Below are 23860 nucleotides of genomic sequence, written 5' to 3' on the forward strand. Positions count from 1 at the left end.
CCGTGGTTGATACGGAATTCCTAATTAGAGATTCTGAGTAATGTAGTGTGGGTAGAGCTGCAAACAGCGATTTGGATGTAAGTGGATTTAAAATGGCAGCCCTGAGCTGTCTGGGGAACAGCAAAGGCGAGGATAGTGTGAAGTGGCTCCTAGCTTTGAGTCCGTTCTTGAGATTAGATACCACTTCACACCTACTTATAACCAAATTGGACGCTATCATCAATCTCACAGCTGCTTTACTGCTTCTCCACTTGGCAGCCGCTTTCCTGGAAGGCAAGGGGTTTTTTCTTTTTTTTTTTTCCCTCCTCATTTTTTGGACCCATTCAGTATTAAAAATAAAAACTGACCTGCCCTTGAATTAATCTGCTAATAGAACTGTGGAAATTTATAGAAAAGCCACCGAATAACAAGAAATCGTGGTATGTTCTCCACTGCACAAAATCTCACCAACTTCATTTAATTATACTGTAATCTAACACGTTAGAGTTCGCCCACTCTCAGACCTTTCCCCGCCGCTTTACAAAAGGGAAAATATCAAAGAAACAAAGACACCGAAGCCTCGTTCAGCTACTAGCGAATTCCTCCAGGAGCTCGCAGACACCTTCCTAGTCCCATCCGATCCGCCCCGGATCGCGGGTTACATTTTGATATCCAAAGCCGCTCAGTGCTTGTTTTACAAAACGTCCCAACAAGCTCGGAACGCGGTCCCGCAGATGTGATTGGCTGCCGGGGACCTGCGGCAAGGCGCCCCATAAAAGTGCCTACTTCCTCCAAGGAATTGGAGCTGGAGTTGAGGGGCGGAGGGAGTGTAATTAAAGAAAAAAAAAAAAAAACTCGAAGGGAAGTTGAACTCTATCACATTAATTCAAGGAGAGGTCAAAGGCCAGTTCTTTTGTAACGCCGGCGAGGTAGAGTTGCCGTCGTCTGTTTCTATTGGGTGCGATGAAACAGTAAATCGCGAAAGGGGCGGACGGAGAGAAGAGGAGCGAGAAGGAGGAGGGCAGGGCCCGGGCGCTGTACACTAGCTCCGCAGTCGGAGGCCACAGAACTCGAATTACACGGAGGAGGCGGGAGGCGGGAGGTGGTGCATGGGCGGGCACTTGGGGCCCCGCGAATGGCGGGCTAGGCCCGATGCGCGTTCGCAGCCAATGGGGCTGGAGGGAGGGGCGCGGCCGGGGGCGGGGCGGCGCGGATTGGTGGGCGCGGGTGGGGCGGGGCAGCAGTGCGGGTCCGAGATTGATTGACCGCGGGGGACACCGCGCAGACACACCCCGGCCGCGGTCGGTTGCTGTGTGTAGCTGGGAGTGCCTCGCCTCGGTACACGCCCGCGCTCACCCGGGTTGAGTCCACGCTGGCCCGGGCCGGGGCGCCCGCGTGCTCTGGGTGGCACTCGGCACTCGCTCACGGTCTTTGTGTCTCCTCTCCCGTCCCTTTCCCCCCCGACCGCCGCGATGCCGCTGCGCCCCGTGGCCGCCGCCGCCGACTCGCTCCACCCGCGGCGCGCTGCTTGCTGCGGCGGTGACGGCGGTCTGTCTCCGACGCGGGTCTGAAGGAAGAAAAAGAGGAAGCGAGGCGCGCCCCCCGGCCCATGCCGCAGCCACGGCCCCGGACCCGCCACGGCGCCCGAGCCGCCGCCCTCGCCGGAGCCCACGAGACCTGCATGGACGGGCATGGGCTTGAGAGCAACACCTTCGTGCGCCGCTGCCGCCGCCGGGGCTGAGCAGCGCCGCCGCCCCCGGCCCTGCCCGCCGCCCTTGGCGCTGCTGCTGCTGCTGCTGCTCAGCCTCGGGCTGCTCCACGCAGGTACGAGGCGCGCGATGGGGGAGCCAGCCCAGGTCCGGGTGCTTTGTTCACAAACAGCCTCCAGTCCCGAAGCCATTGCCGTGGCGGAAGACGGCGTGGCGGACGGGAAAGGCCTCCCGATGCCCTGGCACGCACCTTAGCGGAGCTCACAGCGGCCGGCTGGCGGCGCGTCCTGGGCGCCTATGAGAGGCCCCTTCCCTCTCGCCCGCCTTTGGCACCAACCGTTGATAAATCTCCCTTCCAACAGCCGCTTATCAAAGATTTAATGGGCGGAGGCTGCGGCGTTGCGCGCCCGAGACAAACGTTCCGGATGCTTTATTGCTTTCTGCATTGGTGTTTACTGAAAGTCAGGCGCGGATCAGGTTTCCAGCGCTGCCACCGCCTCCTCGGAGGAAAGACAAGGAGCCTTGTGCTGCTTTTCTGGAGTTGGGGGAGAAAGAGGGGCGGAGGTGAGGGGAAGGAATCGCTCCAGATGGAAAGATTTTAACCAGAGTTTGAAAACCTGTGGGTTAATCTTGAAGGAAACAAAACTTCTTTTGAACAGGGATTTCCTTCATATTTGCAAAAGCTGCTTTTAATTTTTCTTTCAATCTCTCTGGCAAAACTCCTGCTTTGTGGCTCGCTGCGTGTTTTCGGGGTGTGAGAGAGGTTGACAGATTTCATGCTGCTTTCTGGAGGTCGGCGCTTTCTCTATGGAACAGTTGTGTGGACACTCTCTTTAGCGAAGTAAGCCTGCAGATGAGCCTTTTAGCGTGGGGTGCTTCCTGGCTTCCCTTTAAAATCGTTCCGTTGAAATCTAGGACGCTCTTTACAAAGCAGTGTATTACTACTACTTTTTAGGAGTTTACAAAGCCAAGTAATTTTTTATAATGCCAAAACTGAAGGGAAAATACGTTTTAGTTAGAAAACAACCAGCGCGTTAGATAAATTTCTTTTCCTTCGAGGTCTTTTTGCCCTGTATTTATATGACAGCCATCATAGCGCTCTGATAGACACTTTCGTGCCACCCAAATGTGTGGAGTAATTTTTATTTATTTATGAGGTCATACCAGGCGTGCTAAAAATCAGGGAGGTCTTTTTAAGTAGAGGGAAAATGCGTGGCATCTGAGGAGACAACTTCATTTACTTTGCATTGTGATGTAATAGCTGCATTATAACACTGTCACTTGGGGGAACATAGACTGAAGTCTTAATAGAAAGTGCAATAGCGAGTTTTATAAAGACTAAGGCTTTTAGTGGTTTTAGAACTTTAGAAAATAATGGCAGTTTGCTTACAGTTACATAGAAAATATTTATTGATGTATCAAGATGTATCAGGTGTGTTTTGTATGAAAAATGCATGTCCATAATACCCAAGTATAGGTTTCATGAAATGGAAATTGAAATGTTAGGCAAAACTGTTTCTTAGCTGCTTGGATATTGTTTCCAGTAGTTGCCATAGGCTTTTATGACAGGATTGGAATGTGGTCTTGAAGATTTTTTCGCTGGCCTATGAAAGCTTAAGAAGTTGGTTTAAGGATTTAGAACACTAAGGTACCTTAGTTCAAGAACTTGGAATTTGAAACTCTTCTTAGTATTTTAATGTGTTCTCACTAAACTCACCGTTAGATTCAACCTGAAGTTGCTGTGTTGAGTGATTTCTATGAACACCTTGTTGGAGTGGAGTGGTTAATCTAGTTATAGAAAAGGGTTGTTTTTCAGAGATTTCTTTAAAGGGTCGTGCCATTGAAATGCTGGGGTTGTCCACTCAGAGCACGGAGCCTAGCCAAGTGCTCTTTGCAGATGGACTACCATATGTTTTATGCCTGGATCTGTTATCATTTGCCTAAGCACCCTATATGGCTCCACATTTCTCTTTATGCAGCTTTAGCTTATCTCATTTCTCTTATTATAAACTAGTGATTGTACTACAAATTCACACGTGCAGTCCTGGCATTGAGAAACACCATCTTGAATGGTGAAGCTTTTATGTCTGAATCATTAGCAAGAGCTCTAGACTCACAAATCCTTTAGCACTTTCACTAGCTAGAATGAAAATATCACACTGATTGATCATAGATGACCTGACCCACAAAATAGCGAAATCTGGAACTGCAGATTTTGAATTCTGCCCTTGGGAAATGAAAAGAGTGCTTTTATTTACCTCCCCACCCCACCCCCACCCCCCCAAAGCAAACCTCTGCAATTCCTGAATGGAGATCCAATATGGGAGTTACTTGCTTACTCATACATACACTTCTTGGTCTTCTTGGCTTCATCTTTGAAATTGTTTCTGCTCTGCATTGTCTTGGCTTTTTGACAAGAGGTTTACTTTACTGCCTGTAACAGGCAAAGTGTGCATTGTCATTATAAATTCATGAAGCCTAGATATTTCTGGGTGTATGCTGCAAATTAGTCATTAAACAGGAGCTTGCAATGGGTTTGAAACTGCTGACCCAAACAACACTTTCTCTCCAGTTTGTCCTCCTCCCTCCCATCATCACTATACCAAAAGGCTGTTAGAAACTACCCAAAACAAAAGAACCCAAGGAATTCTGTTTTATATGAGATTTCTCAAAGGAATCAGCACCCACCTGCTATGAAAAAGGAGAAAGAAGGAATGATAAAGGAACTGGGACTGAACTCAGCTTCTCCTCCTTTCTGGACAGTTGCAACTACATTTCTGTGCTATTCTTACTTTTGGTATTTTCTGACTATTTGAAATAATTATAAGTAAATGTATGCTTGGATAGATTTTACAGACCATCAAAAGAACAAATAGGCACTGCAAGTTCAGCTCAAAGTCCTTGTGCAGTCATTTATTTCTAGTCTAAGTGCTGTTTGTTATTGAGTGATCTTGGCCTCCTGTTTTTATTTCCTTGCTTTCTGCTTGCTGTGGATCTGATCTAAAAAGAAAAAATTAATAGTTAATGTAGTCTTTTTATACCGCTGTCAAGTACTGTTGTCAGACTCAGGAATTTTGAGTGAACATGACCTGTGGAGGAAGGAAAACAGGATTAGAGGAACAGCACAACATCCTAGGCTTAGTACTACCTGTGTGCCAGTCAGGCAGGGATGAGGCTTTAATACCCCTTGCCTTGGTTTTCCCATTTGTAAAATGGTTTTCATGCCTTTTGGGGTTTTTTTGTTTTGTTTTCTTTAAGTAAAAATAGATGAAAATGACTTAATAACTTTTCATCTATTTTTACTTAAAGAGTGAAAATAGTGGAGCGAGGTGAGAGGAAATAGGCCAAGCACATGAAGATGTTTTTATGATTTTTTTTAAGTGGGGTTTAATGATTGCTCTAAATCTGTAGCTCCAGAATGTTAAAATGTTTTGATCTTCTCTTTTTACTCAGTCTAAAGTGAATACCAAATCTAGACCATTGTTTTTTTCCCTCTTTGGCCTTCGAAATATAAAAATGGTGAGGGAGGTGTCCTCAGAGGTTCTTGATCCTCCAATCCCTTTCTCCCAACTGAAGCCAGAAACAGAGATTACAAGTTTTTTTTAATTCAGATTTAAAAGCAGTTTACTGTGGAAAAGATTACATTGCCTTTCTAAGGCAGTATTAAGGTCAGTTTCAACTCTTGGTGAAATGAAGTCCTAAATCTTGATAATATCTGAAGTTTGCTGCACCCACATCTTGAATAATTATTAATCCATGTCTTGTGTGTTTAATAATATTCTACTGATACTGATTGTTTTTCTCATTTAGAATACAAATTATAGGATATTTTATTGACTGGAAAAGATCACAAAGTCCACCTTTGAACAACTGCCTCGTTTCTCAGATGAGTAACCTAAAACTTCAAGAGATTAAGAGACTTCCTCCATAGCTTAAAGACCTATAAGGAATTTTTAAGTAACACAAATTATGTATGATGGTTTATTTCTATAAAATTTAAGGTTAATGTTAAAGAAAAATATTTCCCTTTTCATTAAATTCATTGCACCTGCTTTATGGAACAGATTATTAAATTGATTGAAGCACACAGCTCACCTAGTATTGGCAGTTATTGTGTGTTTTTTGTGCTTTAAGTGGTTTTTAAAGTTTTTTGGTTGAGAGTCAGCTATCAGCAAAGCGTCACTTGGAAATTGATTTTTTTTAAATAGTAGGGCATCAGTACTTGGGTTTTTAGTCATTTTAGGTTTGTTTAAATCATTAAGTTTATATGGCTTGTCAGTTTAAGGGAAGAAATATTTAAGGGAAGAAATATGGTTTATAATCACTCTTAAGAATTCTGTATCTTCATTCTCTGGTTCTGTTTCTGAAAAAATATGTATTTAGTGGGATCATCTACCTCTGCAGCATAGTTTTGATACAGTGTACATATCCTTTACTTGTGAACTGCTTGGGAGCTGGGATCCTAGGGTGATGGAGATAGATGTTAAGGGAGAAGACAATACCTAGTTTAGCCAAATGGATCACTTTATAGAAACCAGGAGATTGTCAGTTTCCATACAATTTGTTGATAAACATGCCTCAGGAAGTACAGAATAACTTATTACCTGGATTTTTCTTGATGTTTTCCCTGTATCTGTACTAGAATTGTTAACTAACTATGGTATAATTTTAGGATTTTCCCCCTTCCCAAGGTGTGGAGGCCTTACTCATGGTTTTGTGCACAGTATTGCTTTTACAGTGCTTTCGGAAGCAAATTACTTTATTTGATGCAGTTTTCAAAATCAAAACAAAGATTATGTCTTTGGCTTGGCCTTAGAGCAGAGGACTCTTTGTCAAAATCTGTAAACAAATAGGAAACTTGATAAAATATTTCATTTACCATTCCATTAAAATCTTAACCTAAAAGCACTGGACTGGGCTCATGTTTATTCACAATGGCCACACTTTAAAGTTGTAAATAAACTGCATGCAGTTTTTTTCTCAGTGGCTTAATATGAGAGAGACGCAGGAGCACAACGCAACCCTATTTCTGAAGGCCTTCTTAAAATAGGAGAATATGAAATAGAACAAACAGTTCCCAGAGGATAATGTCATTTTCTCATGTAGCTCAGGAAGTTATGAAGCATTTAAAAATGTTTGGTCTTTTCTTCTTTCCCATAGGTGACTGCCAACAGCCAGCCCAATGTCGAATCCAGAAATGTACCACAGACTTTGTGTCCCTGACTTCGCACCTGAACTCCGCCATTGACGGCTTTGACTCTGAGTTTTGCAAGGCCCTGCGTGCCTATGCAGGCTGCACCCAGCGAACTTCAAAAGCCTGCCGTGGCAACCTTGTGTACCATTCTGCTGTGTTGGGTATCAGTGACCTCATGAGCCAGAGGAACTGTTCCAAGGATGGACCCACGTCCTCTACCAACCCCGAGGTGACCCACGACCCTTGTAACTATCACAGCCACGCAGGAGCCAGAGAATATAGAGGAGGGGATCAGAACCCTCCCAGTTACCTTTTTTGTGGCTTGTTCGGAGATCCTCACCTTAGAACTTTCAAGGATCACTTTCAAACATGCAAAGTGGAAGGGGCCTGGCCACTCATAGATAATAATTATCTTTCAGTTCAAGTGACAAATGTGCCCGTGGTCCCTGGATCCAGTGCTACTGCTACAAATAAGGCAAGATATACTTTTTTCTTTCTTTTTCCCCTTCTCACTCGTAATTTTCAGATGCTTGATTCTTCAGATATGTTTGAAATATGTTGCAAAAGACCTAGTTTAAAAGGAACCTTTTTTGTTTTGTTAGAAAGCAATCAATAGGATTGATGAAGGATTAAATAAAAATTATTTTATAAGAAACTTCTCACTGGGATTCTAGGACTTATTGTAAAATGTGGGTCTAAATTTAAATAGGCAACGAGATAAAGAATGAAAAGTGATGAAATCGAGTTCTCTAGGGAAAAAGCAGACTTTAATGAAAAAATGTGCACTTTTATCGGTGATGTTTGTTTTAAGTACATGAGTATGTGACTCTTCTTGAAGAAATCCATGTCCATGTTTATCAGACTGACTGAAGTGGGTGTTCTGAGAAAGCTGTGAAGCCCAAGGCAGTGGCCCATCAGGAAACATTTTATTGGAAATTTGGAAGCTGGATAGTAAAATGTAATGACTATAAGCCAGCTTCCCATTGGTAAACCCACAGTGGTGTTTTAGTTAACTAACCTCATAGTAACCAAGGAAGTTAAGAACGGTATATTGCAAAGCAATGATGTATAACCCAGGAAAATCTCAGGACCTCAGGTTAACAATTTAAGTCAGAAGCTGACAAACTTAAGTGTACTCCACCTAGCTGTCAGTGTCTGTGATCCGTGTTTTTTGTGTGTTTGTTTGTTTTAAAGACACTAAATACTGTCCAGAAGTACACTAAGCCATCTTTAAGGTCCCGGTGTCTTCGTGTACGTATAGATGGAAGGAAGCTATGAACTGGTCTCCCAGTTGCTAGTCAGTTCTCATTCAGTCAGTAAATAAAGAAGTCACACAAAAATCATGGTTTCCCACAAAATAAAGAAGTCCCACAAAAATCATGGTCCAGGTAATCAGTTCCTTCCTTGTCAACCTCAACCACAAAATCACACAGACCTTTTCATCTTGTTTAATTTTCTTTATTATACTTATTCATAAGTTATGGAGCCTTGGTGGCTCAGTGGTTAAGAGCTTGGCTGCTAACCAAAAGGTCAGCAGTTCGAATCCAGCAGCCTGTCCTTGGAAACCCTATGGGGCAGTTTTACTCTGTCCTACAGGGTCACTATGAGTCAAAATCTACTCAGTGGCAATGGGTTTGGTTTTGGGCTTATTCATAAGTTGGTTTAAACTAAAATATAATTGACAAAGGTCAAGTTTTTGAAATACCTATGACTTCTTTTGAATCCAGGACACCCTCCCTTGCCACCAGCAATGTGTGGTCTATTTCTTAAGTGAATTTAAATTATTGTACTTGGCATTTTCTGAAGAGAATTATACAACATCTCAGGAGATATCTGGAGACACCTTGAAGTGTTAAAATCTAAGATTAGACATTGCTCTGAACAAAGAAGAGTATTACACTGGTCCAGACATCTTAGAGGAACTCCAGAATGTTATACTTCAAGTCGCAGTCAAGGCCCAAGTTTGCCTTTTGCCTTATTAAATCCTACATCTCAAAATACTTTCCTTCCTTGGGTTTTTATATGTATGCAAATAATTTTTCCTACACGTATATCAGAATATATGTTTGCTGTAAGTTATGCTACAAAGTATAAACCAATTATAAAGTTATGAGACAAAACATGGGCCAGAATTCCATCATTGCCAGGAAGTCATAGGGTACATAAAACCTGGAAATAGTCTTTGAGAAAACAACTCTGGAAATTTAAGAAGACAGCTCCATTGGGAATGGAGAAAGTCATCACTCAGTTGTACAAATAATTGAGGACTTGGAGGAGTAACTTTCAAACAGAACTATTGAGATTAAGTACTGTGTGCATGGGAAAATATTGGTTCTTTTCACAAGCCAAGTTTTATTTTCCGTGCCTTCCATTCAGTCACATGTCACATCTATTTTTTATTCAACCTTTCAAAATTCTATATTTTACTGAGTATGTAAAGAAATATTTGGGGAACAACTAATTTATGAATTTCAATGTTATATAACTGGAACAGTTTACACTGAAGTACTTAATATTCCATTTCAGTTGTGGTTGAATCTATAGTAATTTTTAGCAAATAAATAAATAAAAAGTGCAACTATGTCCTCTCCCTCAGTCTGGTAAGAATCTAAGGTTTTATTCATTCCAAAAAGGGAGTGGGGGCAGGGAAGGAGGTGTCCTCCAGCATAAATTCAGGTGGACAATGAGAACACTTGGTCTTTAGTTGCACTACTGGAAAGTATTTCCCCACATCTGGTTGCCATGCTGTTCAACAACAAATTACTCTATGGCTTCATGGCCTCTTATTGTTTTCCTTCTTTTTGTAAGTCTCTCAAAAGCCCCAAAAAGCATCTGGAAGGTTACTGTTGACAGCCTATCTCGGTGCTTGTATGAGCTGTGCTGGTAAAACCAAACCAAAGCCTAAAATCTTCAATGCAATTTCCTTTGACTTATCCAGAACCAAAATAAAGTCTTTAGAGATCCTAAGCAACAAAAAAAATGGTGTAATGAAAACTAAAACAATATTGAGCCAAAAGTAAGTATCAAATAAATTCCTTTAAAAAAAAGTCGATATTTCCTTTGATGACTGCTGCAGTACTTTTAAAAATAATTCTTCTGAATGATTATGTGTGTGTCCCTTCTAGTTGCTGTCGAGTCAGCTGATCGCATGTGTCAGAGTAGAACTATGCTGCACAGGGTTTTACGGGGCTGATTTTTCAGAAGTAGATTGCCAGGCCTTTCTTCCGAGGTGCCTCTGGGTAGACTCAAACTACTAAAGACATTACTATACGTTGCAGTTACTGTGTCATCTCTGTGGTCAAGCATTTTTCATGTGCTCAGTGTTCCTAGATGTAAAGACTGACTTTTGATGTAATAGAGGCTCTGTGTGTGTGTGTGTGTGTGTGTGTGTATACATGTTATGATATATACACACGAAGTGATGTTTAAATTATTCAGTGCCTTCAGCACTGAATTGAAGTACTGGACCTGGGGTGCTTTGCTCACTGGGGCGCATAAGATAACTCCTCAGTCCTAGGAACCTGGCCGAAACCTTTCTTCTCAAGCAAGGTGATGTTTGTGAGCTCTACCTGTCTCTAAGTACCCTCTTTTCCTCATCACAAAAAGACAAAGCAGGAGGAGAAATGTAAACAAAATGAAAGAAAGTGGAGTCATCTCTTCACGAGGGGCGGTTTATTAGCTAAGCCTTTGCCTCTTTGCACGTGGCAAGCAGTGTGTTTGGGGCAGATAGGCCTGCAGTACTTGATAATATTGTCTTGTCTGCCTTTGTCTGCCGTTTCTCTCCTCCCGCTCCACCCTCCTTCCCTGGGAAACACAGAGCTTGTTTTCCAGTTAGACACGGTGTACGCAAGTATGCTTTCTCAGGGCCACTTTGTTTTTGTTTATGGCCTCCGCCATTCTGTTACACTCCTTCTCTTCAGAGGAGTCTGTGCCAGGTAGGCGTGTTACTAAAAGGAAAGCCAGGGCTGGTTTTTCATCTCTCCACCCTGGGGGCTGCAGGGCTTTCTGGCACACCTACACAGCGCCACCGAGATCCACATCAGCTCTGGGCCATCTTTCTCACCTGTGGCTGTGTGAGACGGCTACAGGCATGCAGGCACTAGGGGGGAATGAGATGGGGGCAGGGGAGGTGGCATACTGCTTGGAACTGACTGGGTTAGCTACACTGGAAATAAGAGCAGTTTTTGTCTGGGAGGAAGAGATAGCCTATAGTATACAGGCTTCACAGAGGATATGTCACTAGCTCTTCTGTGCCTCACACACTGGGTAAACCAGATCATCTGCTTGTGGGAATGCCTGACTTCCCCACCTTCTATTCCACATTCTCTGCGAACTGCCCCCACCCCGGCCTCAGTGCCTTATTAAGTTCATTCTGTGTATCTGTGTTGTATCTCTAAGTGAACTCAGTAAGAATTTATGTATGTCATGATTACAGAAGGTGACTCGGGACTAAATTCTTTATTTTATGAAAGGATTCTGTACTTTACAAATGTACTTCTAGTGGCATTCATTAAAATCACCAGTCTCTCAAATGCATTTAAAAATGATTTCTAAAAAATTTCAGGGGTGCATTTATTATTAAATTGCACACCTAAACAATGGCAATATATTGTTTTTTTTATTTTTTAAAAAGTAATTTGGATATCTCTGCTTCATTTTCCTTTAATTTTAATGTAATCATATCCTTTTTCATCAATCCAGCTTTTTTATCCCATGCTTCAGTTTCAGTAAGACAAAATAAAAAGTGGGAGAGGGTATTGGGAATGACAACAGGTGTTTTTACACATCTTCTGCTACATATTCTTCTGTGCTTCATCCTTTAGTTGAGAGAAAGTGATTTACTTTAAGGGAGTTTGCATTTGGGAAAGGGATATGTTCTTTGAGCTTGACCAAACTGGATGAATGTTGGCCAGCTGAGAGGGCACTCTGAGATGCCGTGTATGTTGTTCTTGCTGCTGCCACTTTGTTAGCCACGGGCCACCAGCTCTACAATCCCGTGGGGAGTAGCGCTCAGTGTCAGTTAAAGCTAGTGGGTGAACTTACCTTGCAAGTAAGCGGTAAGCTTCACTGGGAAGAGGCCCTGCCCATCAGGTATTTGTGTGTGTGTGTGTGTGTGTTTAAAAATTTTATTATTATCCCTAAATTTCAAACTCTGTAGCTACTTTCTTGGAAACTACTGAAAACTTCCCCTGGTTGATGATACTAGGGATACAGAAAAGACTTAGTTGGTTTGGTTTCCCCTTGCTTAATATCTTCCTCAAACTGCAACTAGAAGTTTTTCCTTGTGATAAAACACCATTTGTTTGTACGCTCCTAGAATGTTAGTTGGGTCCACTCGACCTTTCTGATGCCCCTTAGCATGTAGTATTGTTCCACAACAGCATGTAGGCATGTGAACCAGTGTTCTGAATCATTCTCTGTTAGTTACAAGATCAGGGCCAGATGCACCCGCATTGCAAAGGCTTTTCAACTGTCGTTTTAAGCATATATCTGGATCCAGGGTTTGGAAATCTGTCGTCTCTTAACCCTAGACCTAGTACACTTTTTTTGTAGCCAAGTTTTTGCAACCCATTATGTTTGCTATCTTTATGGAGACTTAAGATGTGAGCTACATTGTGTTGATCATTCTTATTTTTATGGACTAAGGAATAATCCCTTCCATTGGCGAGATTGTATCTTGAATATATGATCACCACTCTTGTACACAGTGTTGTTAAACAGAGAGGACACATGGTGTTTTCTTGGGAATATAGTACCCTCCCCAACAATGACATTGTCTTTGCTCCTGAGGTTTGATAGTCTCCCTTTCCATCTCCCACAGTCAAGGTGCATCCTTATTTCCTCACTCACATACAACCAAGTAAGGTCAACAACCGTGGCTCCCACCCTTGAAAGGTTGTTAGTCTTTGGCTTAATATCAAAAAGCTTTCTAGAATTTCACTATTAGAGTCACCAGTTTTTAATTAAATTCATTTTCAGGGTTCTGTCTGTCTTTTAAAATGTTCGTGAAAGCATTTGTTAGATATTCTTATTCTCCCTGAATTCATTTATTGTAGAGACAATATTGAAACATTGAAGAATAGTTTTTAGAAGAGCAGAAACAAGCTGTAATTCCAGGTGGTAGTGTTCTTGTTTGTCCTTTTTCTATGTCCTGCAATCGCACTTGTTTGTATTGGATTATAAGGTTTTAGGCCCAGGAGCTATTCAGCTTTGCTTCAGATAGTTTCAGCAAATTGCATGGTGGTAAAAGGATTTCCAAGTGTGGGAAAAGAAAACAGAAAGGAAGGCAAGGGAGAATTTATTAGCTGTATGATGTACCTATATGCATAAAAGATGATTCTGTGAAATTAGTAGGCCCACCTTGCTTAGTCTTTTACACTGTGCTTTTCAAACAAGATATAGCTTTATTTTGTCCATATGCATTAAAATACTTGGGCAATGAGTCTTTCCATTCTCTGGAATGAAGAGACATAGAAGATGCTCATAGATACAGTCTAAAAACTATACAAAGTATCTTCTACATCTCTGCATTTTCAGTCTCCCTGACTGTGCCACTCCCTCTATCCTGGAAGTGCTTCGGGAGGAGTAGGGGGCCTTCAAAACCCCCATCTATAAGTGAAATAAACTTAATGCCTGCCCCAGCCAGGCAGGACCACAAGGTTGCTGTGGCTTCTGCTGCTTTAAACAAATCCACACTCCTCCATAGTTAAAACCAGAGGCAAGAGGCCAAGTCTGATACACAGCTGAGAGTTAGAACTTGTTTTCCTGTCACATTTCCAAATGTGTATCTCTCCTCCGTTAAATTTTCTTTGAGTCAACATTTTGAGGAGAAGGGGCAAGAAGGAAATATTGGGTGGTTGGTACTTTTTTTGTTGGCTTCAATGAATGCTAACCAGTTTCTGCCTGTGCAGAAGGTGGCACGTAAGAATTACCTACAGTGTTTAACAATGAAAAATGCTTTCTTACCCACTTTGTCTTTATTTGTTTTGACTGCAGTAGAACTTGCTCTTCCACTGTTTTGAATTTTGCGTTCTTGTAGGTGGGGTAACTTAAGGACTTTTTAAACTGCTCAGCTTGTCAGTAAGTGATAACTGACAAGAATGGCTAACACATATCTGAAATACAGAATTGAACTGGATCATATCTTGCGGTAAAAACACGGTGCTGTTGGGTCTAGAAAGAACTTCAGGTGAAACTGATTCTGCAGAGAGAGGCGTTCTTTATGCTCCAGTTAGCTGGTTATTTTAAGACTTGGAGCCAAAAGGACGTGTAGCTAATTCTGGTGGGGTGCTTTCATGTTGGAACATATTAGGTATACTGTGGATAGAACTGATATGACAGCATTTAAACACTAACTTCTCATCTGCTCTGCATGTGCTTCTGAAATGGCGGTCAGGATTTAATCTTCCCATTTAAAGGGGTGTGTATGTGTTTGTACACGTATGTTAACTCGTGCTTATATAGTGTTGGTATGTCCTCTCTCTCTTTCCAAGGAAATGACAACAGAAGGGTACTGTTTTGTAGCATTACAGTTAAGTGGCTTCTTGAAATATTTGGTCACCAGTTCTCACCACCTCGTTCCTGAATTCTTAAGGCTTTTTTCTTTTCTTTTCTTTTTTCTTTTTTTTTTTTAAAGCTCTGGGGACTTGAAACTGAACCTGGAGGTGACAGAGTGTGAGTGTATTGTGAATACCTTCAAGCTGTTTTACTTTTTTGCTCAACTCCCGAAGTTGAAAAGTGATCAAGAAGGCTGTGATTTCCTAATCCCCTTCAGTTTGGGAAACAGCTGTGCTGAACCTCGGCCCAGAGCTTTTGTCCAAGGTCCCCAGTGGAATAGAGATCTGTTTTCCTGCCCTCCCTCCCATCCAGTCCCCACTAGGAGGGGATGCCTGTGAAGGCAAGACCTGCTAGGGCAGATTCCTGCCCCTAGAGTTACTGCCTCCAGGCCTGGCGCTTGCCTTTCAAAATATTTTTAGCCTCTGGTCTGAAGCACAGTGGCAGCCTAGGCCTGTAATACTGTCCACGCAAGCCTCAGTTCACATGTAGAATCACAGTGAGTTCCTGCATTTGCTGGCCTCCTCGTAATGCAGTCTGAACACAACAAACAAGCTGGTGGAGAAGTTGAGTCCCTGTGGGGTTTGTGGAGTGGCTGAGACACTGGCCCCAAGACCTCTGCTTGTCACACTCAGCACTGCTCTGGTCTACAAAAGGAAGCTGCCAATTTCCCTGTCTCTGAGCCTGTTTATGCTTCCAGACTTCCTTATTTTAAGCATATAGAAGTTAAACTTTTGGAAGTCTGCATTCTTGTGCCTCTTTTATGTGTCATCCCTGGGCCTGCTTCCCTTTTCACTCTGAAAGGCTCTTTGCAGCCACTGAGCTTAATGCTTCTTCCCTGGACCACCCTAGCAGCCTTCAGCTGTGGGTGTCTTTTCCCTTCTGGTTCGGTTTCTTCTTTCTCTATCTGCTGCCAAGTTCCTCTCCAGTAGCTAAAGCAGCCCCTGTTCCTGCATGTATTTCCTAGGGCAACATTGGAGACGAAGTCTGATCCATTCCGTGTCTCTGGAATCCTGTAAGTGCTCCTAATACAGAGCCCTATGGAAAGTGACAAGAAGGTGGTGGTGGGAGTTAATTGCTGTGGAGTCAATTCCAACTCATACTCCCAACCCATGTGTTACAGAGTAGAACTGTACTCCATAAGGTTTTCAGGGCTGTGACCTTTCAGTCGCCAGGCCTGTCTTCCAAAGTAGTCTGGTGCTTAATGGTTTGTGCCACCCAGGGACTCCAACACAAGGGTAGAGAAATCTCTTTTGAGGATTGTAGATTTTTGCTGTCTCATTCTGGCCCTAAAAGGAGTCTGGAGTAAGATTTTTAATCTGCTGCCTCCCTCTTAAACACATGTGCTGTCTTAGTACCTTATCCTAACCCAGTGAAATTATTTAATGAAACATCCTCTACGGGTTTTGAGTTCAGCATTCCTGTAGGTAGATATTTAATATATTGGCTGAATAGTGATTGTAAAATTACATTCCAGTTCGTTGAGCTCACAGCTTTCCAGCAGATTTTTTTTCCCCTGATTTTTTTGGAAAATAATCAGTGTCATCAACTATCTCCCAACTCAACATCTTAAATATATTACATATAAATACCCTCTTGGGTTTTGCATGAAATTGTTCAGACAAAGTTATCCTAGATGAATATGCCTTTTTTTTTTTTTCCTGCCCCACGAAAGGAAGACACACAGCTTTCTCCCCAGTCTTAAGTAGCCCAAAGATAGTATTGCCTCTCCGTGGCCTGCATGGAGTAGCTCTGCCCCAGCCACACTTCCCGGTTACTGTCAGAAAGTAGGGTGGCGTGGGACCAGGGAAGAGGCTTGCAAGAAGATGATTTCACGGGCCTCTGCTCCCTTTTGGTGCCTCAGTTCACAGAAGTAAACATGGGACTTTTTAGGGATGGAGATAGAGCATTTTTTTGTGAAGCATTTTCACTTGTTGGTCTCTTTTTTGTTCACTATAGAGAAATGAATGTAGAGGCTGTGTGCCACTTAACACGTGTAAGAGTAAAAAGGGCCAGTTACAATGTTCTCTTATGCTTAGAGTCTGCTATTTTTTTAACCTTATAATTGCACCCAGTGGATATAATAAACATATCAGCTAACTATATGAAATAAAATTCATTTTTGTTTCCTTGATGCAAACAGGATTTTAACCAGGTACTTGTAAACATTGTCTGCGTTCCAAGCAGATTTCTGTGGCTGTTTCAGTTTAGTTTGCTCGCCCATCTTAAGCTAAGAGATGCGAGTTCCTCAATCTAAAAGTCCAGTTCTGGGATTTAAGGATTCCAGTAAAGCCCTGCACTTGCAGTGCCAAATGGCCTGATTAAATATGGGTAAATGTTTCTTCCAAAATACAATAAGCACAAATAGTTAAGTGCACAGCCTTTGGGGAATTCTGCTCCTTTAAAACCTGTGCTCAGCAATTTGTAGGACTGTGGTGCCTTGGGAAGAAGATCTCCCTATCTCTGGGTGAGGTAGTGCCTGGGTTTTCCTCTTTGTTGCCTACTTTGTTTTCATTTAATGTGCTTTGTTTTTTCTTAGTGGAAAGGAGAGGCAGATGCCTCTTAGCTTTGCTATTTCATGGCAAACCGTAAGTCGTTGTTGTAGAAAGGCTGATTTGTAGCTGCTGTCTCTCTCTTCCTAATAGACCTTGTGGGTGGTAAAGATCACAGGGAGTGAAACATTAAAAATGAATGAGGAGAACTGGAGTAGTTGTCTAAGGTGGGGGTTGAGAGGGACTGGGTAGGGGAGGTTTAACAAAAGGCATTGATGTTTTAAATGCACAGAAATGCCATCCATCAATAATAAATGGCATGGCATAGAACAAATGTGCCAAATTGAGTTATTACAGCATATGGATCAGTTCATGGGGGGAAAAGTAAGCAGCATAGCTGGTGCTTTAAAATTATCTGAGAGCTTTTGAATACAATGCTGAATATTCTAGTTGTACGCTCTGATAGCTGCTAGTTGGAAATATGAAAAGTTTGGAATTTCCAAAAATTCCAATTAAACTTTGAATGTTTTTACATTATTAGGAATGAATAAACTTTGTTTTTCCAAGGAGGGAAAATGAATTTCTGACCTTCATGTCTGGGTACTGGTTTTTTAAGCACTGGTGTTGTAATTGTTGTGAAGAATGAATTGCGTTGCAAAACTTAAGTCTTGTGAAACTGTTACCCAGTGTTTTCTGCATTTACGTTGATTATATCTAGGTGCCTGTTCAGTACATAAACTACAGAGAGCCACTCAGGAAACCCCTGCATGTGCTTTGGCCTCAATTCATCTGCCTCAGCATTTTGATGCAAGGGATAATTCTATACATGTGTTCTGTGTGACATAATCTTGTCCAGAAGGGAAACAGGAGAAGAATCGACTTTAGTGTTTCAGAGAAAATCACCCCTAGGAAATTGGAAAGACAGACAAGAATCTGTTAATAAATTGGAATCTTTTGTTGGTGTAGATACTAGAGCAGGAATCAAGCTTTTAGTTTTGCTTGATTTCTTTAGATGTGTGGGAGTTACTGTCAGGTATCACAGGCAGCAGAGGGCAATAAAGTGTGAGGTGTTTGAAATGACTTCTGAGTTCCTGAGTTGGAATTGGTGAGCTTAATGAAAAAAACAGAGGACTGAGAAGACATTGTGGAACTATTCCATTTATCTTAGTATTGACCCTTGCTTGCCTTTTGGAAACTTATTTGGAATTGGATATCTCAGCTTCGTTGTCCTAACCAAACTAATTCCTCTTTGTTTTTCTTAATGTAAACAAAAGTATTTAGCTCTTGCAAATAATGCCAAGTTGGTTTAAATTTGAGGTTTGTAAGAGTAGAAAGACAAATTACTTAGCTGTTGTAGAAGAGTTTGTTTAATCCTTGAGTGTGAATGTTACAGTTGAGAATGAGAATAGTGATTATGTGAAAGGTCTATTACTATTATTTTAGCCATCTATAGTGTTAACTTCCAACTTTGTCAGGTGCAGAATTCACTTGAATTAACCTTTCCCTCTATATTTTTTAGGAAAATTATAGGTGGGGTAACTTAAGGGTTTTTTAAACTGCTCAACTTGTTGGTAAGTGATAACTAACAAGAATGGCTAGCACACATATAAGATATAAACTAGATCACCTTGCAGTAAAAACACGGTGCTCTTGGGTCTAGAAAGAACTTCAGGTGAAACTGGTTCTGTACTAACTAGCTTTAAAAAAGCACTTGTCAAATTGACTTTAACCAAAAACCCAAACCAAACTCACTGTTGTCGATTCCAAGCCATAGTGACGCTGTAGGACAGAGTAGAGCTGCCCCATAGGGTTTCCAAGACTGTTATCTTTATGGAAGCAGACTGCCACATCTTTCTCCCGTGGAGCGACTGGTGGGTTCAAAGTGCCAACCTTTCAGTTAGCAGCCGAGTGCTTAACCACTGTGCCACCAGGGCTCCTTTAAACTGACTTTAGAGCCACCAAATAAATCTATTTTATAGTCCTATTAGATACTCAGGTCCAAACCCCATTCCTTCTGGAAGGTCCTATGGTTGGATGCCCAACAAATTTCCTGGAATCATCTTTGGTACACCTCCTTTGGGTTGTTAAGAAGGTGTTGAAATGTGAGAAGGCTGGTAGTGAAATTAAATTGTGGCTCAGGGTAATTAGGGAGCAAGAAACCCCAGCGTTTTCACAGAACATTGTCTGGCCTTGGTTGCAGTTGCAAACAACGGATATGAATTTAACCAGTTGCTACAGTGCAGCTGGTTCAGATCTGGCTTTATAACTGGCTGAAGTAAAATGAAATGGCTGGAAAATTCCAGTCAAGTAACACCAGTGGGAACATGTGGAATTAAATACTGTGAGCAAATGCTGGCCGAGCTGGGGAAAAAAACTGCAGACATAAACTTGAGGGTGGTGGTGAGGACTTGTAGAGAGAGAGTAGGGGAGGGGGAGGGCTCGTTTTCTGGCCTTTATAACAAGGGTCTATTGTTTTGATTAGTTCCGTTGCAGGAGGTGGGAGGTTTCCTCCATCCAGAGCAGTTGGTGGAGTGTTTGGCTTGTCTACCTTCCTCCTTGACTAAAGTCACGTGATATTTTTTTTTCTTTCAGTAAGGAAGAAAGTGGGGCTTTGAACCTTGTTCTGGTTCCCTGCTGAGAATTTTTAGTTCTAACAAGTTCACAGGTGATGCTAATGCTGCTGGTTAGGAACCAATTCTGAGAACCTCTAGTAGAGCAGTGGTTCTCAAAATTTATTATACATAAGAATCACCTCGGGATCTTGTTAAAATGTAGATTCTGATTCAGTATACCTGGGATGGAAATGCAAATTCTCAGTTCAAACCAGAACAAACCTGTTCGAAGCCCTGAGAAGAAATAAAGAAGCTGTTATCTCAGTTACTGAAAATAACACAAATCTTAAAATGTAGTCTTTTTCTTCTTTGGGGCAGGTTTTCCATCTTACATGATGCAGAAATCTTGTCTTGTCTCCTGCCACCTGTACCAGAGAGATGTTGAGTATGTTGGAGGCAAAAGTGTGCGAAGGTTCAGTTTTTTTTAATAACTGCTGTTATTAAAGGGTTCTGCAGGAACAAAAATGGGTTTATCACAGGGAGGCTTTTGTATTATTAGTAGATGTTTTTTCTCCGTGAAGTGTCTGCTTGTTAATTTGGAGAATTGAGAGTTGGCTGGGAACAAATTCTGAGGAGTTAAAGGGCCATGGTGGTGTTTGGGGAAAACATTTGCTGTAACCAGGTTTAGGGTGTTTATTTCCTGCCAGTGCTTGGGAGCTATATTTGCCAAGTGATTTCCTCGTCACAGGGATTAGCCAGTGATGTGAAACATTTGATTAAGGGACTTAGAGAAATCTTTCCTGAGGCACATGATTGGGAGCTGTTGCTGGGATGCCCCTCCTCCTCAACTCTCTGCTTCTACTCTCAGTATTTATATTTAGTATAAGTTTGTAGCAACAGATTACTGGGGTAGGGTTTTATAGACCAATGAAGAATCTTTTTAGAAATCAAAATTCTGGAAGTTACATTGTTAATTAAGCTCTTTCAAGTTTCTGCATAACTTAGAAAGGAGTTTTTTTTTTTCCCTCAGCTATACTACAGCCCATCTGTTTTGGAAAGAGACAAAGTAGTAAAAATTGCCTATATCCCAATAGCAGCACTGTTCTCTCTCGGGAAAGAAAGAAAAATTTTTTTCTTGATGTACATTCCTTGGATTTGAGCTAAATTTTACTTACAAACACATTTTTTTTAAAAGTTGCCGTGACATCAGTTCTGACTCATGGCCACCCCATGGGTGTCAGCATAGAATTCCATAGGGTTTTTTGAAAAGTAGATTGCTAGGCCTTATTTCCAAGGCACCTCTGAGTGTACTGTAACTGCCAACCTTTCGGTTATCAGCTGAGTGTGTCAACCATTTGCACCACCTCATTCTTGTTAGGTACCGTTGAGTTGATTCCAACTTATAGCGACCCCATGTGACAGAGTAGAACTGTCCGATAGGGTTTTCTAGTCTGTAATCTTTATAGGAGCAGATCACCAGGTCTTTTTCCTATGGAGCAGCTGGGTGGTTTCTAACCACCAACCTTTCAGTTAGCAGCCGAGTGTTTAATGGTTGCACCACCAGGGCTCTTTGCACCAAAATGGAAGAGAACTCTTGCTACAGAGCAATGTACCATTCTGTTTCGCTCCTGTCATGTTAAACTCTGTATGTGTTCCTTCCCACAGATCACTATCATCTTCAAAGCCCACCATGAGTGTACAGATCAGAAAGTATACCAAGCTGTGACAGATGACCTGCCAGCTGCCTTTGTCGATGGCACCACCAATGGTGGGGATGGTGATGCCAAGAGCCTGCGTATCGTGGAGAGGGAGAGTGGCCGCTATGTGGAGATGCATGCCCGCTACATAGGGACCACAGTGTTTGTGCGGCAGCTGGGTCGCTACCTGACCCTCGCCATCCGGATGCCTGAAGATCTAGCCATGTCCTACGAGGAAAGCCAGGACCTGCAGCTGTGTGTGAATGGCTGCCCCCTGAGCGAACGCATCGATGATGGGCACGGCCAGGTGTCTGCCATCCTGGGGCACACCCTGCCTCACACTGCCTTGGCGCAGACCTGGCCTGGCTACACCCTGGAGACTGCGAACACTCAATGCCATGAAAAGATGCCAGTGAAGGACATCTATTTCCAGTCCTGTGTCTTCGACCTGCTCACCACTGGTGACGCCAACTTCACCGCTGCAGCCCACAGTGCCTTGGAGGACGTGGCGGCGCTGCATCCAAGGAAGGAACGCTGGCACATCTTCCCAAGCAGCAGCAACGGGACTCCCCGTGGAGGCAGTGACTTGTCTGTCAGCCTTGGACTCACATGCTTGTTCCTCATTGTGTTTTTGTAGGGGTTGTCTTTTTGTTTTATTTTTTTTATTTTTTGTCTATAACAAAATTTTAAAATATATATTGTCATAATATATTGAGTAAAAGATAAGAGTATATGTGTATATACCATGTATATGACAGGATGTTTGTCCTGGGACACCCACCAGATTGTACATACTGTGTTTGGCTGTTTTCACATATGTTGGATGTAGTGTTTTTTGATTGTATCGATTTTGTTTTGCAGTTTTGTGAAATGTTTTATAATGTCCCTACCTGGGGACCTGTTAGAAAGCACTTTATTTTTTATATATTAAATATTTATGTGTGTACCTGGTTAGTATGTATAGTACATATACACAGACACCATACGCAGCATTCCCTTTGAAGATGACCAGTGACATTGTTCTTAGCTATCCTTGGCTGTTCCCTGCTGCTCTTCCCCATTGCTACTGATACGCCATGGTGGGCAGTTTGCACCTGCTGCCTCCTGGTGAAACTGCCTCATTCCTTTGAACTAAGTCCTTAGCCTCCTGCCCTCTCTTGGGTTGAAAGAGAACGTTAACCTCCCACAACCCGCCCTTTACAGGTACTTTTGACGCTGTTAAACACTGTTCTTTAGGGAATCCTCTCACTCTGTTTAACAGCTGTCCCTTTTCGAGGAGATGGGGGAGGGGGGGTTGTAATTACAGTTTTTATTGACCAGGATCGTTCTGTTTGAGCGCCTACAATGTATTAGTTCGAATCATATGAAACTGCTGTTTTTGTAGGTCAGAGGGGTTGAATGATGATGGCAATTTCATATATAAATACTAGACATTATGCTAGACCCCAGTAGCTCCCAGGCTTTTTCTCATTTCACACCCGTGTTTAACTTGTAGTTTTTCCCTCTTGTCACTCTATCCTGCATTACACAAACAAAACATGGAAACATAAATTTAGCAATAATCATGCCTTGCTCTTTTTTTTCCTCCAATTTGTACAAACCCACATCCTTAACCTTCTCTTTCTTCACTGTTTGGGCCAGAAACACACTGCCCCTGTAAGCTCTCCCCAACCTCACCTTAGGAATCCAAGGGCTAGGGTTTGCTAGCTTCTCTCTAATATAGGGGTCCAGATGTCATCAGTTTTTCGTTCTTCCTTGCCCCGCACGTCATGGTCTCCATCACAGTCTTTGATGTATCTGGACACATAACGGGAGGCAGCACACACACTGAGAAAAGCTCCCTTGGCCTGACTGTTCGGCTAACTCCGTGCTGGTTCATCAAACATTCTCGTTAAGTTAACGTGGTTGCTTCCCAGGTGATCTCTTTTGTGATCAGATACTCTCCCTCCTAACACCTGTAGGTGAATATTTAGTTGCCCATATAACTTAGTGAAATCCCTATAAAGTAAAATGATTTCTCTCTGCCTCTTCCATCCCAGTGTAGGCATTCCTTGCAAAAGAAAAACAACAAAAAAAAAAAAGAACAGTAATTGAGAGAGTTAACTCCGGAATAGGTAGGTTTTTATTGTTACATCGCAAGTTAAATGTTTGGCTCCAGGAAGAAGTGATAAAAATTCGGACTTAATAATTTAAGTTTACGAAAAAACAAGATGTTAATTTTGAATACCATAGTAATTTCGGCCAAGGTTATGGTTAATTTTAGTTGGCCAGGTAATTTCTTCTTGCCATGTCCTGTCGATCAGTGGCGCTGCCAGACACCCCAACTGGCAGGAAAAGAGGACACCGTTTAGCGAACCAGTCACAGGATGGAGTTGTGGATTAAGATGACAAACCTCTCTAGCTGCTTCTGGTGTGTGAGAGAATCATCTTGGCCAGTCTGGGAAAATGATGAAGGCATCCTGCTTCTTACTCTCAAAAAAAAAAAACTACTCCAGGGAGTTGAAACCTAAAGCTGTTAATCCTTTTGTAGAAGGTGGACTAGAGGCTCACCTACCATCAACTCTGAACTGTGGCTGCTTTTGTTCACCTTTGCAGCCATGTGCCAGGTTCAGAAGCTGTATTTTGCTAGTACTTGTTTTGTAATTTAGTAAGTGATGGACGAAAACTCTAAGAGGGTACTTCT

General features: G+C 42.2%; 1 protein-coding gene across 1 annotated transcript; it reads left to right on the top strand.

Moving 5' to 3' along the window:
- Nucleotides 1-1131: 1131 nt before the first annotated feature.
- On the top strand, nt 1132-22162 carry RGMB (repulsive guidance molecule BMP co-receptor b). The gene is made up of 4 exons (XM_023730077.1): nt 1132-1280; nt 1553-1803; nt 6849-7357; nt 21146-22162. Exons 1-4 carry the CDS (start codon nt 1132-1134, stop codon nt 21812-21814), a joined length of 1578 nt encoding a protein of 525 aa, XP_023585845.1. The 3' UTR covers nt 21815-22162.
- The last annotated feature ends 1698 nt before the right edge of the window (nt 22163-23860 follow it).

The sequence above is a fragment of the Trichechus manatus genome, unplaced genomic scaffold (assembly GCF_000243295.1).
Source record: "Trichechus manatus latirostris isolate Lorelei unplaced genomic scaffold, TriManLat1.0 scaffold00032, whole genome shotgun sequence".
NCBI classification, from domain to species: domain Eukaryota; kingdom Metazoa; phylum Chordata; class Mammalia; order Sirenia; family Trichechidae; genus Trichechus; species Trichechus manatus.